General features: G+C 41.3%; 3 protein-coding genes across 11 annotated transcripts in view; 2 read left to right on the top strand and 1 right to left on the bottom strand.

Moving 5' to 3' along the window:
• The window catches only part of BBS9 (Bardet-Biedl syndrome 9), a 308,542-nt gene extending 299,323 nt beyond the window's left edge, over positions 1-9,219 (bottom strand). For 4 of the 5 annotated variants that reach the window (XM_050915803.1, XM_050915806.1, XM_050915805.1 and 1 more), the window contains exons 1-4: positions 9,071-9,219; positions 7,874-7,994; positions 2,560-2,710; positions 1,804-1,868 (exon numbers count right to left, since the gene is read on the bottom strand). In XM_050915803.1, the coding sequence (XP_050771760.1) occupies positions 1,804-1,868; positions 2,560-2,710; positions 7,874-7,985 (328 nt within the window). In that variant the 5' untranslated portion in view covers positions 7,986-7,994; positions 9,071-9,219. Of the gene's footprint in view, positions 1-1,803; positions 1,869-2,559; positions 2,711-7,873; positions 7,995-8,361; positions 8,401-9,070 lie in introns of all 5 variants that reach the window. The other variant, XM_050915804.1, reaches the window with a different exon arrangement.
• Positions 1-15,838, top strand: part of LSM5 (LSM5 homolog, U6 small nuclear RNA and mRNA degradation associated) — a 756,742-nt gene that overhangs the window by 567,491 nt on the left and 173,413 nt on the right. The gene's annotated exons all lie outside the window — the stretch shown is intronic.
• NT5C3A (5'-nucleotidase, cytosolic IIIA) overlaps positions 9,769-15,838 on the top strand; it is a 29,666-nt gene continuing 23,596 nt past the window's right edge. For 3 of the 5 annotated variants that reach the window (XM_050915827.1, XM_050915829.1, XM_050915824.1), the window contains exon 1: positions 9,769-10,005. In XM_050915827.1, the coding sequence (XP_050771784.1) occupies positions 9,868-10,005 (138 nt within the window). In that variant the 5' untranslated portion in view covers positions 9,769-9,867. The remainder of the gene's footprint in view (positions 10,006-15,838) is intronic. The other 2 variants (XM_050915823.1, XM_050915825.1) reach the window with 2 other exon arrangements.

Below are 15,838 nucleotides of genomic sequence, written 5' to 3'. Positions count from 1 at the left end.
CAAGCAAAAAAAAAAAAACCAAACTTTGAGAACAGTCACATCAGCAGGGAAAAAGGTGTTTTGAGTGAACGATATCTAAGCTAAATCGTACCACAGCTTTAAGTATACAAAGATTATTCCGACACCATCTTAAACAACATGCTATGAAAGATCTGTAGCTTATGCTAACCTTTTAGGCAATTTCTCCAACTAAAATCCAATATAGCTTTTAAGCAATTACCCCTAAAGCAAGCCCACGTTAGGGAAGGGATTGGAACAGACATGAGGAAAAAAGCCCTGGCTGGATAAGTAACTAGCTAAGTAGCAACATCAGAGCAAAAACAAGTTAGAAAGTAGTCAGTCTGTGTATACTGACTGTAATGCAATATCCAGGCCATACTTCAGTCCAACTTTTTATATTGACTGTAATACAATATCCAGGCCATACTTTAGTCAGCCCTGAAGGATGCTTTCATTTGTCGAGGAGAAGCAGCATAGTTATTTTATTATGAATAACAGATATGGCAGCATGTATAAAGCAAGTAAAGATCCCACTTTATGAAAGTGCAATTTGCCATGGAAGCATAAAGAAATAATGACCGTTATTTCTCAAAGGAGCTTGTTCAAAAGTACCTGTTCAGATGACAGAAATTACCATTATAGCATGACTGCTTACAAATTAGTATGAGAAGTCTATTAAAGGATTGTAAAACTTAACTTTTTTTATTACTTAAATGCTTAAGCCATGTAGACCAAACAGCAAGTTATAACTAGAAAAGAATTCTAGACTGACTTATTGTTGTGCGTCGTTAATGCAAATTTTAAAATAAATTGTTTTAATAAAAATTGTACTGGTAGGCTACAATCCTAAAACATAGCACTATTACAGAGAAGGGAAAGTATGAAAGCTGCAGTACATCTCAAAGTATCACCTCTCAAAGACCGATTTTACAGGTGTCTCCAGATAAAATAACTAGAATGCAAACAGAATCTGGAAAGAGAGCATGTGTCTGCAACCTATCTGCCCAGGCTGTGAATAAGTAGTAAGCTGCTCCTACAAGAAAACCATGCTCTTATAATGAAAGGAGCCACAGCTGTCCCTGCACAGAGAAAATGAACAATGTATAGTTGTCTGTTGAATTTTGAAGATGAGGGTACAATCAATAGATCTCTTAAATCTGTGCTTTGCTTTAAGCATATATTAGAGAGAATTCAATGCACAGAATAGGTATTTTGTGACTTGCCTCTTTACATACAGAGAGAACACAGCATTTGGAATTTCCAGACAAAGGCAGTAGAAGAAAGAGGATTTAAGAAAAAACATAGTAGTTTCACCTTCTTACCAGTATTAACCTCCTGTCTTCTCTTGGTCTACATTACCAATGTTCTGACTTTCTAAGAAATTATCTGGATTTTTGAGTTCAGAAATAATTGCAATTGTTTCATTTTTAAAGAGCTAAGTAAGTTGTCATTAAACAACCATTTGTTCATTAGCATGCTGAACAGTAACACCCACTCCTAAAACTGTAATGACAACTACTTGTTCACAAGCACTACCAACCACAGACCATCACACACATCACAGCATCTCAAGCATTGAGCAGATCAGCAAATCTCTGTTAACCACTGGGAAATATCTAGACCTAATTACTAATCTTTCCCCTTCGTACATGAGTTTGAGTAAGAGAATATGACTCCACCTCTTCAGGGATGAAGAGCAAACACTGTATATACCAAGTTTAGCACTACCAACTTTAGCATTAACCTAATCCAAACTTTAGAATACACTTAAAATCATTGGAAAGTTTGTATCTGTAAACTAACCTGAAACAGCATATACACAGAGTTTTCGGCAATGCAACACAGCCAGATGAAGTCCTTCAGTACCACTGTAAAGAAGGTTAAAAAAGCACTGTTTTCAGATAAATTCTAAGTAAAATGCATACAGGATAAAATTCAAGTAACACGTTGAAATTATTTTCAGGTGTGGGCCGAACCCAAAGGTTTGGGTGTTAGATGCTAGCATAAAAACTCAGATGTACTAATCTTCCTAAATTCATGCTGCCATATTTGATGTTAATTTCAAAATTAAAATGAATCCTTTAAGAATATATTTTCAGATTTAAGCATGAAGAGCAAGTCAACTGTTTTCCCAGTTTAGCTTGAAATTAATTTCAAACAAGATGCTGCTAATTCTTCCAAAAACCAAATGGATATGAGGATCATCCCTCCAAACAAGTATTCAGCAACCACATACATTACCTTTTTTTTAAATTTGCTTTTGTACTAGCTGCATGGAACCTAAATTAATTGAACTATAAGGCAGAAGTCATAAACTTAGAATCCTATATTCACATTCTTCTTCCCCCAAACCTAAGTAGCATTTCCTGCAGAGAAACATTAAGTCAAAACTCTGTCATATCAAGATGATTCAAGAAACAGATCAAATGCAAACTACAGTATTCATAGATGTGCTTAATAGTTGTCCATCTGGAAATTGAAAACTCACCCCCCAAAACAAAGAAAGAAAATCACATATAAGCCTTAAATAAACAGCAACATAGCCTGTTGTTGACTTACGAAACAAATTTTCCCACTTCCACCTGCAATATTGGTTCTCGTAACTGCACTTCCAAGAGCAAGTCTTGAGGTTGTATTCCATCTCCAGGTTTCACAGGATGTGGATTAAAGATTCGGAGATATCCCATATAACTGCCCACAATAATTTTATCTAAAAAAAAAAAAATAACCAAAGGAGACTACAAAATACAATAGCACATGTGGACTTCAATTTGCTGCAGAAGTGCTTCAAAGAATACCCTAAAAAGATAGAATATTTACATGATTCAATTAATGTTGATTGTGCTCTGTCTTCTAGGTTAAGATTAGCTTTTTTGCAAATCCATGAAAACCTGCCAGCAAAGGGTTCAATATGGCAATTACCATGGTGGTGGCACTGACCACTGTTACTATTGTAAGTATCATTACCATTGTGACTATCATTTTAGATTGATGTTCACACTTCTTAAAAAGTCCCATTCTGGTTTTGAAGAGTACTTCAAACTTTTGGCTTCTACATCTTGGATTTGTGCATACAAATATCACACCAGCAGAAGCGTGAAATTTAAAATTGGGACCAATGACATATATTCAAATGCAAACTAAGGCCAGATAATTACTACGTAAGGTCAACAAAGCTAGGCCTTGAGATCATGTGCTCAAGACAGATCCATCATCTCGAAGAGGAATGCAATAGTTACATCAGAGTTACCTTGGAATCAGTATTTTAAGCAATTAGTCATTTGGTTGTTAGTGAATAACAAAAAATTATTAATAAAAAAACCCGAAGAGGTGCCTCCCACCATAACAACCAACAACTCAAGTTGGTTGCCAGTACTTATTTCCTCTAGATATAGGTCATCATATCAATGCAGATCAAAATCAAAACCAATAAAACTTGTCCACAAGTCAGGAAAACATATAAGTACTCCTAAACTAAGTTCACCAGGCTCTAAAGGCTTGGCATAGTTCCACAGAACCCCATGTCAAAAGCTCAGAACAGCTGCTTGCTTCTTCTCTTCTTCAGCCACAAAAAACTTGCACTCCCAAGTCCCTCATTCAGAGAATACTGACTGCCTTCCCCACTCTCATCTTTTCCTCAGTTCAGTAACAAGTATTCCATCAGCAGTAAACTAAATCAATTTTAGTTATTAATTCCTTAAAAATACTTAAGTGAGAACATTTTGACCTGTGGTTAGGCAATTGCAACCAGCTGATTCTCTTTTGGTCCTGAACTCTGGAAGAAGAGCCTAATCTAAAAAACCAAGAGAAAATATGATGTTGAGAAAGTAAATAAAACAGCAGACTACTACTCCCACAACGCTGTTTAAGTCATGTTTTTATATCAATTACACTTTTTTCCGCTAGGAAAAGACTATTCAGAACTCCAGCAGAATTCTGGGGTTTTTGATCATGGGTTGGTCTACACAACACCAGGCCTGCTGGCGACAGATGGGGTACACCTGTCTCAAAGGGGGAAAAGGATCTTTGCACAGGAGTTAGTGGGGCTCACTGAAAGAGCTTTAAACTAGATTTGAAGGGGCAAAGGGAGAAAACCAGGCTCACTAGAGATAAGCCTGGGGGCAGCACGCCAATGTTTGAGGGACAGCGTGCTAGCGAGGTCCTTTGCTCTGCTGTCTCAGTGCAGGCAGGGATGGAGATCCACATGGCAGCAAAGACTCAAGGGTTATTGATGTGTTAGAAACCATAGAAGCGCCTTAGAACAGTCACATAGGAATTAGGACTTCTCCCCAAAAAAAGGTGGCAAGATCGATAGCCCAACTGAAGTGCATCTATACCAATGCACGCAGCATGGGCAACAAACAGGAGAAGCTGGAAGCCATTGTGCAGCAGGAAAACTGTGACATAGTTGCCATCACGGAAAGATGGTGGGATGACTCGCACAACTGGAGTGCTGCAATGGATGGCTATAAACTCTTCAGAAGGGATAGGCAAGGAAGGAGAGGCAGTGGGGTAGCCCTGTATGTTAGGGAGTGTTTTGATTGCCTAGAGCTTGACGATGGTGACAACAGAGTTGAGCATTTATGGGTAAGAATCAGGAGAAAGGCCAACACGGCAGATATTATGGTGGGAGTCTGTTATAGACCACCCAATCAGGATGAAGAGCCAGATGAAATATTCTATTAGCAGCTGGCAGAAGTCTGACAATCACTAGCCCTTGTTCTCATGGGGGACTTCAACTTACCAGGTATCTGCTGGAAATACAATACAGCAGAGAGGAAACAATCTAGGAGGTTCCTGGAGTGTGTGGAAGATAACTTCCTGACACAGCTGGTGAGGGAGCCAACTAGGGAAGGCACCCTGCTGGACCTGTGGTTTGTGAACAGAGAAGGACTTGTGGGTGTTGTGATGGTTGGAGGCCATCTTGGGCATAGCGATCACAAAATGATAGAGTTTTCGATTCTTGGAGAAGTAAGGAGCAGGGTTAGCAGAACTGCTATCTTGGACTTCTGGAAGGTAGACTTTGGCCTGTTTAGGAGCCTGGTTGACAGAGTCCCTTGGGAGGCAGTCCTAAAGGGCAAAGGAGTCCAGGAAGGCTGGACATTCTTCAAGAAGGAAATCTTAGAGGCGCAGGAGCAGGCCATCCCCACGTGCCAAAAGAAAGCCAGCGGGGAAGACGACTGGCCTGGCTGAAAAGAGAGCTTTGGCTGGAACTCAGGGAAAAAACAGGAGAGTTTATGACCTTTGGAAGAAGGGGCAGGCAACTCAGGAGGACTACAAGGATGCCATGAGGTTATGCAGGGAGAAAATTAGAAGGGCCAAAGCCCAACTAGAACTTAATCTGGCTACTGCCATAAAAGACAATAAAAAAATGTTTCTATAAATACCTTAGCAACAAAAGGAGGGCTAAGGAGAATCTCTATCCTTTATTGGACGCAAGAGGAAACATAGTGACAAAGGATGAGGAAAAGGCTGAGGTACTTAATGCCTTCTTTGCCTCAGTCTTTAATAGTAAGACCAATTGTTCTCGGGGTACTCGGCCCCCTGAGCTGGAAGACAGGGATGGGGAGCAGAATGAAGGCCCCATAATCTGAGGGGAAATGGTTAACAACCTGCTACGCCACTTAGACACACACAAGTCTATGGGCCCAGATGGGATCCACCCAAGGGTACTAAGGGAGCTGGCAGAAGTGCTCATGCAAGCCACTTTCAGTCATTTATCAGCAGTCCTGGCTAACCAGGGAGGTCCCAGTTGACTGGAAGTTAGCAAATGTGACACCCATCTACAAGAAAGGCCAGAAGGAGGATCTGGGGAACTACAGACCTGTCAGTCTGACCTCAGTGCCAGGGAAGGTTATGGAGCAGATCATCTTGAGCACCCTCACACAGCACATACAGAACCACCAGGTGATCAGGCCCAGTCAGCATGGGTTTATGAAAGGCAGGTCCTGCTTGACTAACCTGATCTCCTTCTGTGAGAAGGTAACCCACTTAGTGGATGAGGGAAGGGCTGTGGATGTTGTTTACCTAGACTTTAGTAAAGACTTTGACACAGTTTCCCACAGCATTCTCCTGGAGAAACTGGCTGCTCATGGCTTGGACGGGCATACTCTTCACTGGGTAAAAAAACAGGCTGAATGGCCGGGTCCAAAGAGTTGTGGTGAATGGAGTTAAATCCAATTTGCAGCCGGTCACAAGTGGCATTCCCCAGGGCTCAGTATTGGGGCCAGTTCTGTTTAATCACTTTATCAATGATCTGGACGAGGGGATCAACTGCACCCTCAGTAAGTTTGCAGACAACACCAAGTTGGGTGGGAGTGTTGATCTGCTTGAGGGTAGGAAGGCTCTGCAGAGGGATCTAGACAGACTGGATCAATAGGCCGAGGCCAATTGTATGAGGTTCAACAAGGCTAAGTGCCAAGTCCTGCACTTGGGTCACAACAACCCCATGCAACGTTACAGGCTTGGGGAAGAGTGGCCGGAAAGCAGCCTGGCAGAAAAGGACCTGGGGGTGTTGGTTGACAGCCAGCCGAATACAAGCCAGCAGTGTGCTCAGGTGGCCAAGAAGGCCAATAGCATCCTGGCTTGTATCAGAAATAGTGTGGCCAGCAGGACTGGGGAAGTGATCATCCCTCTGTACTTGGCACTGGTGAGGCCACACCTCAAATACTGTGTTGAGTTTTAGGCCCCTCACTACAGGAAAGACACTGAGGTGCTGGAGCATGTCCAAAGAAGGGCAATGAAGCTGGTGAAGGGTCTAGAGAACAAGTCTTATAAGGAGCAGCTGAGGGAACTGGGGTTGTTTAGCCTGGAGAAAAGGAGGCTGAGGGGAGACCTTATCACTCTCTACAACTACCTGAAAGGAGGTTGTAGTGAGGTCTGTGTCAGTCTCTTTTCCCAAGTAAGAAGTGATAGGACAAGAGGAAACTGCCTCAAGTTGCACCAGGGGAGGTTTAGATTAGGTATTAGGAAAAATTTCTTCACTGGAAAGGTTATCAAGCATTGGAACAGGCTGCCCAGGGAAGCGTTGTGTCCCCATCCCTGGAGGCATTTAAGACACAGACACGGCACTTAGGGACATGGTTTAGTAGTGGACTTGGCAGTGTTAGGCTTACAGTTGGACTCAATCTTAAAGGTCTTTTCCAAACTAAATGATTCTATGATTCTGTGAATTTCTAGTGAAAAAGGTTGTACACCAAATCAGTAACACTCAACTTTGTTCAAATCCTCCTGAAAAGGGACAATCTAAAATAAAAATAATTTTAATGGCAATGGTGAAATCAAACTCAAGTACCTCTACTTAGCAAAAACAGAGCTCCAAGATGAGCATGAGTGTATCAGAGAAGAGATCCCAAATATTAATTTAAAAAGCACACACACACAAGAACTCTCCCTGACAGCAAAGATCATTCCACATTATTAATGAATACATAGAAAAGCAAGGTTTACTCAGAGTCACTTATTTCAATGACCCCTTATTCTCCAGGCAGAAAAGGTTGTTTTTCTAAATTCTTAGCTCATTAGCTCTCCCCTTCCTTTTTTCCTTAAGTTTTTTCAACAACTTACAATGTGTTTGCTCCCATGACTAACTGAAAATGTTCTATTTTAAAGATATCTACCATTGAGGGAGTAAGACATGAGAGAAATTACTACTGAAAACAAGCAAGAATTAAGATATTTAGAAACCTACAAATACACAAAAGGCAAACACCACTGAATTTGTCTTCTTAAGCCTACAAGGACACATTAAAGATAGCAGACTTTAAACTAACTAGCCCGCTAGCCTGGCTAGCAAGCTTTCAGTACACATTGGTCAAAGCAAACCTGCAGCTGTGTAGCTTAAAAGTCAGCAACCATGTAATGCTGAATTTACCTTGTCCACTGCCACTATTATCAACATCAGCAACACACATACAGCCTTGGTCAAATTCTTCCTTTTCTCCAAGTATGGTGGACCACCAGTCTCTAGCTTTAAACAACGACATTCTTCTTTACTGAAAAGGAAATAAACCATTGTTAAAGTTTATACTAATATATACAAACACTTATACAAACAACTTTTTCTTTGTTAGCAAGAACTTTTATTATGTATATTCCATCTCTTAGTTTCATATTGCTCTAGTGTGAGCTGAATAAAAGTTAATTTCAGGTGTCTTAGGTTTCTGGTTATGTAGTTCAGAAAAAACCTTAGGAAACTTCTTGTCATTAGTTTACAAATTAGTTGTGATAGACACTGTTAGTTATATGAAGAAAAAGCAAAAAAATAACAGATTTTTTTAAATTGTTAAAAGCCTTCTTTAACAAGCATTAAGAAAGTAATATAAGTTTTCGAAGTCACAGAATTGAGGTTTTCTCTCTTACCAAGGACTATCAGGAAAAAAAGATTCTGATGCAAGGCTTCTGCAAGAGAACTTATTTTTAGAAAAGTAAATGAAGACATAAACAGACAACATCAAAACCTCCACTGAGTAATTGCCTTGAAGATGCCCTAGTGACACGACTAAAGAACTCGGTCAGATAGGGCACAAATCAGCTTTTCTGCTCCCTATGCGCTGTTATTTTAAGAGGGAGGGGGGAGGAGAGGAGACTAATCCTTTTGCAGGCGGCTTGACGATAACATTATCCTAGCTCAAAACTCACAGCTCCATGTCTGTGCTCTACGATGAGTGGGACAAACCTGAACACACTCGACCCCACAGAGGAGGTGAGGGGCAGCCGGGCAGCACCAGGTCCGGCAGTTCTTTCCGGGAAGAAGGAAAAATGATGAGCTCACCCCTTGTTTTCCTTCGGAGCAAACACAGCCTGCAAGCCCGCGCCTTTCCTCTTTAAAGCAAACCATGTCCGGCAAATAAAAACATTTATTTTTTCACCTTAGGCGGTTACCATCGTTATGCCAGCTAGGCAACCTGCTGCAGCTGAGTGCAAGCTGGCGACAGCACAGCCCTCCCCACACACCCTCACCGAGCCCCCGTGCAGCACCCACAGCACCTCCACCCGAGCCCCGCACCTCAGGAGCCGCGCTTGGACACCCCCACACCCCCCCCCAAAACGGGATAAGGGAGACAGAGACCAGCAGCGGCTTATCTGGGCGGGAAACAGCACCTCCCGGCGCGGCGCGGTCCGAGCTGCTCCGGGGCAGCAGACCCCCCCTCCTCGCGGGAGCTCCTCGTCAAGCGCGGCCTGAGGCGAGGCGAAGCCAAAGGTAAGACACAGACCGGCAGTGTTACAGCCCCCTCCCCGTTGCCGCCGCCATCTCCAGCGTTCTCCTCACCGCGCGCTAAGTACCAGCGGCGCCCCGCCCCGCCCCGCCCCGCCCGGCCCGGCCCAGAAGGGAGGGCCGGGCTTCGCGCCGACACTGGGAAATGTAGTTTGGGAAGCGGCGGGACGGACCGTTGGGCTTTCTCATTTCTTTCTGTGCGGGGAGGGGAGGAAAGGGAAGAGAGGCATTCCTTTGTGTTTCCTGAGGAAACACCTAACCTCCCGGCTGGTGCTTTTCCTTTTCAAAGCCCTCACAGAGACCTCTCGCCTTCGAGGGCGCCCTCTGCGGCGCCCTGCTCCACCAGCCGTCCTCCTTCCTCCCCCCTTTTTCCTCTTGCGTGGTACCGCCGGCAGGCCACGCGCACGTGACGTCTCGCGGGGGGGCCCGCGCCGGAGCCGAGGCGGCGGGGCGCGTGCGACGGGGGCGGGCGGCGCGCGGCGCCGCCGTTGCCGACTTGCCGGGTCTGGCGGTCGGTGGGGACCCGCTGGGGCCGGCGCTGAGGGGCACCACCAGCATTCCTCCCTCCCCCCCGCCCCTGCAGCGACGAGGGGGCGGCCCCGCTTCCCCGCAGCGGCGCTCGGCGCCTTGGCGTGCCCCTGGTAGCTACCATGGACAGGACCGCCGTGGCGAGGATGGGAGCGGTGGCCAGCGCCAGCGTGTGCGCCCTGGTCGGCGGGGTGGTTCTGGCCCAGTACATCTTCACCATGAAGAAGAAGACGGGTAGGAAGACCAAGATCATCGAGATGGTACGTGGTAAGAGGCCCGGAGCGGGGCGACGCAGAGGAGGCCGGCACCCCTCCGCCCCCGGCCGCACGCCCTTCTCCTTCGCCTCAGGCCGGCGCCTCCCTGGTGGGCCGGCTCCCCCCCGGCCGCCCCTGTGGGCGCAGGCGAATATCCCTCCCCCCTCCGGTCCGACACACGCCGCCCGCAAATACCAGCCCCTTCCCCAAAGGACGCGAGTCCCTTCTCCTTCGCGTCCGTGCCCTACAGGTCCTGCTGTAGGCACTTCATCTGCTGGCTGGCACCACAAGTTAAGATAGGTCTCTTCTCCAGATGCGTGGGGCTGTCTGTGTCTTGTGTCCAGCGCTTGAGGCGAAGGGGCAGAGGAGGAATGTTGAGCCCAGTTTCTGATCATGAGGACAGACGCTGGAGGCAGGCGCAGCTGTTCCGCCACGGCGTGATCCACTAGCACTAAAAGTGTCTGCTCCGTCCTGTCCTATGCGTACCTATGCGTAAAGCTATAGGTCTTGGTGGTAATTTAAAAGCCTGTGTGTAACTTGTTTAAAAGAAAAGGGGGGAGGGCGTGTTCAGCCATCTGTTGAAACTGGGAAGCAATGTCTGTTCACAGTTACTATAAAAGGAAGATGGAGCTGTCTCTCTACTGCCCTTGTTAAACTTGTTATTTAGGGTATTATTTAAATATCTGCTTATCAGTAACTGGATGGTAAAAGGTCTTAGTTTAGACAATATGCTGGTTATGTTGAAATTCTTCAAAATTTGAGTTTATGATTTGGGCACCACTGTACTGAAGAACTGAACTGAAATCATCAAGTCACTTGATGTTAGCCAATGGATATTTTGTGATCTCCCGTGCAAAACCTTACTAAAAGCTCAGATTTATTTTTTTTAATTAGACATGGAAACATAGATTTTGCTAAGAACTAGGATGCTGTATGTAGAGTGTGAGCTGTCTAACTGCTCACTTGGCCATGTGATGCAACACTTGCTGGTGGAAGTCATACAATGCAGTTTGTGATAATGTGGGTCCAGAGAAGAATTCCACTGTGCGTTTTTACTAATCATAGAGTCGTCATACTTACTGTTGAAAAAATACTTGGATGCTGTTTCTAGTCATCAGTCACATCATTCAACAATTTGGAGGGGGATGTCTTGCTTTTTAGTTTCTGTGAGCCCACTTACAACAGCTTGTGGGGGAGCAGAAAGTTTTGATTGCCATTTTAGAGAGGTTTTAGATCTATTTCTAAAAAAGGGCTCTGGACTTTATAGTAGGATTTTACAAAACTCATTTGAAAACTTACAGTGGCATAACACTGGTTAACTATAAATTACTCTCTTTTTTTAATTCTAGTACTGTAATACTAGAACTTACTTTAGAGTTATGTGGACAATAAAATAACAACATTTAAAAGCCTGATCATACAAACATTCAAAAGGCAGATCCAGTAGTTTCACCAGCTCCTATTCACAATATCCCATTTGAGCTGTAGTTCAGAAAGTGCCTAATAATTGCTAAAGATGTATTTGTATTAACTTTCTGTACAATGTTTAAATGGTGTTTTGGCTGGGAAGACTTTAACTTTTATCTTTGTTGCAAAGATTTTGCCTTTGATAGGGAAAAATTGTTACACCAATGTTAAGTTGATTTCCGGTGAGTGAATTTCTTAAGTATGTACTTCAGATAACATTTTCAGAGCTGTGTTCTTGGACACAGATCTGTGATCCTAAACAGATACTTCAAAAAATTCTGCTTTTATGATCAGAGCTTTTCTCAACTTTAAATTGCACGGAAAAAATAAAGCTTGTTCAAAGCATGTCAGCTTTCTTATATGGAAACATTTTACCAATTGTATGCAACACATTAATACTATCTGCTCACTTAAAGAGCTAGCATTTAAACTGATATTCAAGTTGGCAGCTTCTTCAGCTAACAAACATCTTTAGTTCATCAGCTGCAAGTCTTCTTTCTTCCTCAAGGAGTATTTTCAGTGGACATGTGTAATCAGCCTGTGAAATTTCTTTGAAATAAGTGAAATAGTTATGTAAACTTCATACCAAGGAGTTTAGTTTGTCAAATAAGGGTGAAAATGTCTTTAAGTGTTTGTTTTACTTGAATATGCTGCATTCTGGAGAACTTCCTGAAATAGTTTTATCCACTAATGTAGATTTGATTCAGCGTTTGTCATTTACAAGACACTGTATCTGTTTTAGCTTATCACAAGAGAGACCTTCCTTTCAGCTTTGGGGAGAAGGTGCTGTTTTCCAGTCTGTAATGTACTGTAAGTTAGGGTGGTGGTGGGGAACAACACTGCTTTATTGAAATGTATTTTTTCTAATACACAAGTTACTATACCAGGCTGGTCTTCTGTATTAGATTAAAATTATGGGATTGTTCTTGTATTTTCAGCGCATTTTTTTGGTTCAAGTTTTCTTTGGGGAACATTACACTTTGGTTTTATTACCCCCATTAGACTCAGAATTACCTTGGTTTATAACTTTTATCAAAATCAGTAGGGAGCAGGCCTATTTAGACCTTAATTATGTGACTTTAATTCTCACCAATGAAATATTCTTTCATTATAATTAAATACAGCAATAATTTTTTTTACTTTTTTTCTCAGTTAAAATAAAATTAGATGAATATAAGACCCAAATGTAAGTAAAAAGCTGACTTATAGCAGTGTTTAAATGCTAAAAAGACAGTGACCTTTACAAATCAAATAGAGTATCTGTAAGGCAAGTTAATATCAGGGATTGTGACACCAAGAATGTTTAATGTGAAGAAAAGTGGGAAGGATTCTTAAGCATTGTGAAAAATATAAGGGTAACCATGTTTCCTTGTTGAATAATAACAATCAAGAATTTCTTAAATATCTATCTCACATTTCAGTAGATTAATTCTTTAGCAAAGCAGTTAGCCTGGTACACAAATTTAAGCTTAATAAAGACACTAGAAAATTACTGCATCTTCTTTGGAAGCAAAGGTTTTAAGTTTGGAATTAAAGTAGTAATATTGTGGCTTCATTGACCGTCTGAAGTTTGCAAATAGGGAGTTTCCCTTAGGCACTGATAAATGTGACAGAGTTACTTCGGCTCCACTTCTGAAGTAACAGAGGCATTAATAGTAAATATATAGCCAGTCACATGAAGTTTTACTCTGTGTATTAAGAAACAACTATCTCCCAAAGCCTTCTGTATTACTTTGCATAGCCAAATTGCCGTTTCTGTGAAACTGTAAAAGTATTCCTATAGTCAGGTGAAGGTAGAAGTTAGCCACAAGGTTGCTAACTTTAAATTAAAGAGAAGGTTAATAATTAATTAGATTCTTAAAGTAACTTATTAGATAATGTTTGATAGCTACTTTAAAAAGAGATTAAATATTACAGTAACACTCAATATTTTGGATTTTTCAGGCCCCAGACAAGTTTGCAATGAAGTTGTGGATCCTTATATAGGAAATCAATTCTACTGACAACAGACTTCAGTTTCTTGCTTACCCTTTGTGAAGCCTTTTAGAAACTCAGCAGAAAACAGGTGTTCACAAACTAGAGTGAAAAATGTTGCCTAAGTCTTTCAAAAACACTGATCTGTAAGGAATAGCCCGTGCTAACTAAAATATGGGGTTAATGTAAGAAAAAATGCTTAATGGAATAACAGTATTTTTTGTTGTTTGTCTGTTTCATAAAAAAAGTTGTTGGAACCTTGGATTTTTTTCAGCAGCTTGTTCCCCACTTTAGTTATGGAGCTTTTTATTGTATTTATTTTATAAGGATGAGAAACATAATAGAACTGGTTGAAAACGGAATAGCAGAATACCTTAAAGTAAGACTTATTCTCTCAGGTTTGTTTTCCAGAAAACTGGGCAAACACTTAGTTACACTTGTCTATTTCTCCATTCTGTCACAGAACTGAGAGGATCTGATTACCAAAAATACAGATTTTGTATCAAATTTCAACAACAGCAAATTAAAAAGCAACTTAAAAAGCAGTTTCTCATTTTACAGGGAACTTTTCAACCAGCCATTGTTAAATGTGTCTGGCCAGTTTCCTTTTTAGTGTGTCGAGGGAGGAAAAGAAATGGATTTTTGCAGTATTAGAATTTACCTGGACAGAAATAAGCAAACGAGTAAGAAGTGAGGTAACTGCTACTTATCTACTTCCCTAAGAAAGAAAAGAATATATTCTGTGAGTGTGACTGTCATAGGGTTCATGTGGGGAGATTTTTTTATTATTATTATTTTCTTTTACTTGCCAGTCTCTGGTGAGACTGGCTTCTTGTTTCACAGGGCATCAGAGCATTTGTGCCACAGATGAAGGATACAGACCTTTACAACTGGCAGCAATCACATACCACTCCACTTCTTTATTCTTGTCTTGTTGCTAGTAACTTGTTGTTATAGTAACTGTGACGTTACTCTGGCATGAGACGTTGATGACCTCCAAGTGGAGAATAAAGTAAAGGAGTATGTAATATGTAGCATACATATTCAAGAATCTAAATGGCTAGTATGTGAAACTCCTTTATATATACTTTTTCCTTTACAAAGACGAAGAAGAGTTTGAGCCTGAGCAAACTGGAATCAATAAAAGGGGAATGGAAGGAACATGGACTCTCTCTAACGATACCACTGCATGACGTTGTCACTTTCTGGGTATTGCAGTGATAATATTTAAAATGTCATGACCTTGAGAGCTATCCAGTGATGTGATCCATGTGGGAATAATACTATTCCAAAAGAATGGTGCCATGATATGAACCTAAGTAGTGAAAAGTGAAAGAACTCCTGAGACGTAATACTGCCCCTATCTATTGACGTGTGACTGAGAGCCCTTACGTTACTAGCAACTAGAGTATTAGAATAATTTTTAGAATATTGTTAAAATTTTAAAACCAAGGTAAGTTTGATATGAGTACTGGAGATGTCATGTAACTATTTCTATAAAACTTGGGTTTTGTTTAGACTGCATTCCTCAACAGAAAAATCACATTGATAGAGTGATAAACACCAGCATTACTAAAACAAGGTTGTGTTGCCCACAGGCTTTTTGCACAGGTAATCATAATATATAATAACCTAGAATGTGGCTTGTAAAGCAAGTTTGCACAGGCCAGGAAAAACACTTTAAGCATAGTTCATGTTGATACAACTTAGATACTAGTAATAGGTTTTTTATTCTCACTGTAAAATAATTCAGTTGGAAATTTTAAAAATTTGGATCCTAGGAGAAGAAAAATTGACTCAATTTCAGTGTTTTCTTCTAACACTGTTAAGCAAAGAGTAGTCTACTATACAGATTATGTACGTACTAATATTTTACTTTATTTAGAGTAATAAGCTGATCCTCCAATTTAACCATCTGTTTCAGAAGTAGGTTTTAATTTTCTGAAATTGCCACTGCTTTTTTTTTTTTTTTTTAATTCAGTAGGTCTTGAAACATATATTCTTACAAGGAATGGGCATGGGAAGATCAATTAAATCTTTAATTCTGCATTAGTTTCTTTAGAACTCATTTATCCTAGTTATAATAGTTATCAAAAACATGATGATGAACTACACCTGAAAATTGAGCTCCAAGTAGTAAATATAAGTAAATGTCAGGATACGATATATATTGTAGGTATAGGCTCAGAAGAGCTTGTTTGCTGCTTTCTTTTATCTTTTGTATAAAGTCTTTCTCCAAGACAGAAAAGCAATCTTTCAATGAATCATTCTGTTCTGGAATATGTTTACCTTTTCATAAGTGCTTACTATGTGTTAAGTCATATTTTCAAGTTATTTTTCTCCTCTTTGCAGTAACTCTTGATTATTGGTTGAGCTATAATGGCATCTGTTCTGTTAA

This window comes from Gymnogyps californianus, chromosome 2 (assembly GCF_018139145.2).
Source record: "Gymnogyps californianus isolate 813 chromosome 2, ASM1813914v2, whole genome shotgun sequence".
Taxonomy (NCBI): domain Eukaryota; kingdom Metazoa; phylum Chordata; class Aves; order Accipitriformes; family Cathartidae; genus Gymnogyps; species Gymnogyps californianus.
The sequence above is the reverse complement of the archived record's forward strand: the minus strand, read 5'-3'. Positions and strand labels throughout refer to the sequence as shown.